Consider the following 2,194-nt stretch of genomic DNA (forward strand, 5'->3'; position numbering starts at 1 on the left):
TGTGTTTTTTTTCTCTCTCTCTTGTCTTCTTGTGTGTATGCTTATCCATATGTACTGAATATATATATATATGTATGTATGTGTGTGTGTGTGTGTGTGTATATATATACATGAAATCATGATGGCACCTGTGCCCAGCATCGCCTTCCTGGCACGTGTAAAGACATTCGAGCGAGATCGTTGCCAGCACCCTAACCACTAATCCACGTGCCTCCACGCATACAGGTGTACAAAGTGTTGCACAGCAACCAGTTCTATTATTAGATAATGTATTGTAGTCATTATATACTGGAAACACAGAAACCATCCAACCTCTGCATGCATAAGGGAAATGGATAGGGAAAAATTTAGGGATCTTATGGCCTTCATTGGTCAGGCTTGAGCATAGACTGCCCTTGCATGTTGGGGCCTGGGCAAGGTTTTGTGGAAGACTAAAGTCTCCCTTACATGGAAGTCTTCCCACTCCAGGCCACCAAAGCTGTTCAAGAAGAGCCAATACAGATTGTCACCAGTGTAGTTGTTGCTGTTAGAAATCAAAAAAACCAGAACACACACAGTGCCACCACCATTCCACTCTGCTCTATTTTAGTTCTGGAAAAAAAATTACGATGACGATATATAAATATACTCACACACGCGTGTGTATATGTGTGTATATATTCCTTTGAAACTTTCGCCTGGTAGGAAAATGTATAAAAAAATTCATACCTGTTGTGTTTTGTTATTTACATCACAAAAAAAATATCACGTGGAGGTCTTGTTTTTTTTTTTTATGTTGTTTTATAAAATTGGCAAAATTTCTTTCTCACCTTGATATCAGGTTAATGCTTCAGGTATTTGCAACTTGTGGAACTAAATAAACATTTCATAATTATAAAGAATAACACTAAAACTTGTATGCATAATACACACACACACACACACACTGTCTGTCTGTTTATCTCTCTCTCTCATGTAGGTTTGTAAGTAAGATGGATATCTGTCATAAACAAAAGTTAGAAATAAGATATCAAGTTTGCAAACATCTTGTCTTCAAGTTCAAATCTCACTGGGGCATGATTTTGCTTTATATCCTTTTGGGAGTTTAAGAAAATACATGTATCAATTATCTAAATATGCTCTAAGATTGAATCAATTTTCTGATCCCTTCTGAAGTATTTTTCTGTGAGTTGTGTCCTGGGGACAAAACGAACCTTGTAGAGCCTACCTCTTTCCAGGCTTCTTCACAATTGTTCAAACTTGAAAAATATGTGGATTAAAACAACTTAATTATCGCAAATAATTTTTTTAATGAGAAAAAATAAATTCAGTCTTGCAAACTAACAAAGGACATTTATTAATTTTATAATGCTCGACTATTTATAGATTCTATGATTCAGTAGTACATAGCATGACACCAGTGACAGATAATAAAATCCATTTTCTTGACGGTTTGTCAAGACACACTATTAACTTGGCAATCTACACTTTCAATAAATCCTCATATATATACACCTACATATATCATGTGTATAATATAAAACTTATCCTGCTGCTTAATATACCATATTTCTTTGATTATTTTCTCTAAGTGGACTTGGTGCCTATCGACAAAGTTCGCAATGTCTTCAAGCAGCATGGATGTCCACAAGGTGAAGACCCTTTACTAAACTGCCATGACCTCAATGAAATTCTACGAGACCTTTTTGCCGACTGCCAACATCCAAGATTAGACAAGACCACAAATATACGCTCATCCGATCTCATTCAGAATTTCATATTAAATTTATACGACAGGTAAGTAATGTAATAACGATTGTCACTTTGAATTCATTTATTTGGTTATGAATAATTTTGAGGGCTTTTTTTTTGTTTACAGTCAAATGATAACTTTACATTGTATGGGTATTTCTCTAAGAAAGAAGGAATGATTAGAAGAGTTTTAAATGTTTAATACTTTGTCTGTTTGAACTGTTACCAATTAATACAAAAACATGTGCCAGATGTTCAGAATTTCTGGACTGTTGACCTCATCTGCTGTGTTTCACTCTTTTACAAATCATTTTAATCAATTCAGTCTTTGATTATTTCCAGGTTCTCTCTCTCTCTCTTTCTCTCTCTCTCTCTCTCTTTCTCTCTCTCTCTCTCTTTCTCTCTCTCTCTCTCTCTCGCTTTCGCTTTCTCTCTTTCTCGCTCTCTCTCTCTCTCTCTGTAT

General features: G+C 35.3%; 1 protein-coding gene across 5 annotated transcripts in view; it reads left to right on the forward strand.

The window, feature by feature from the left end:
* LOC106868269 (dystrophin) overlaps positions 1–2,194 on the forward strand; it is a 111,884-nt gene that overhangs the window by 83,027 nt on the left and 26,663 nt on the right. For all 5 annotated transcript variants that reach the window (XM_052970287.1, XM_014913465.2, XM_052970288.1 and 2 more), the window contains one exon: positions 1,572–1,776. In XM_052970287.1, the coding sequence (XP_052826247.1) occupies positions 1,572–1,776 (205 nt within the window). The remainder of the gene's footprint in view (positions 1–1,571; positions 1,777–2,194) is intronic.

The sequence above is a fragment of the Octopus bimaculoides genome, chromosome 8, assembly GCF_001194135.2.
Source record: "Octopus bimaculoides isolate UCB-OBI-ISO-001 chromosome 8, ASM119413v2, whole genome shotgun sequence".
Taxonomy (NCBI): domain Eukaryota; kingdom Metazoa; phylum Mollusca; class Cephalopoda; order Octopoda; family Octopodidae; genus Octopus; species Octopus bimaculoides.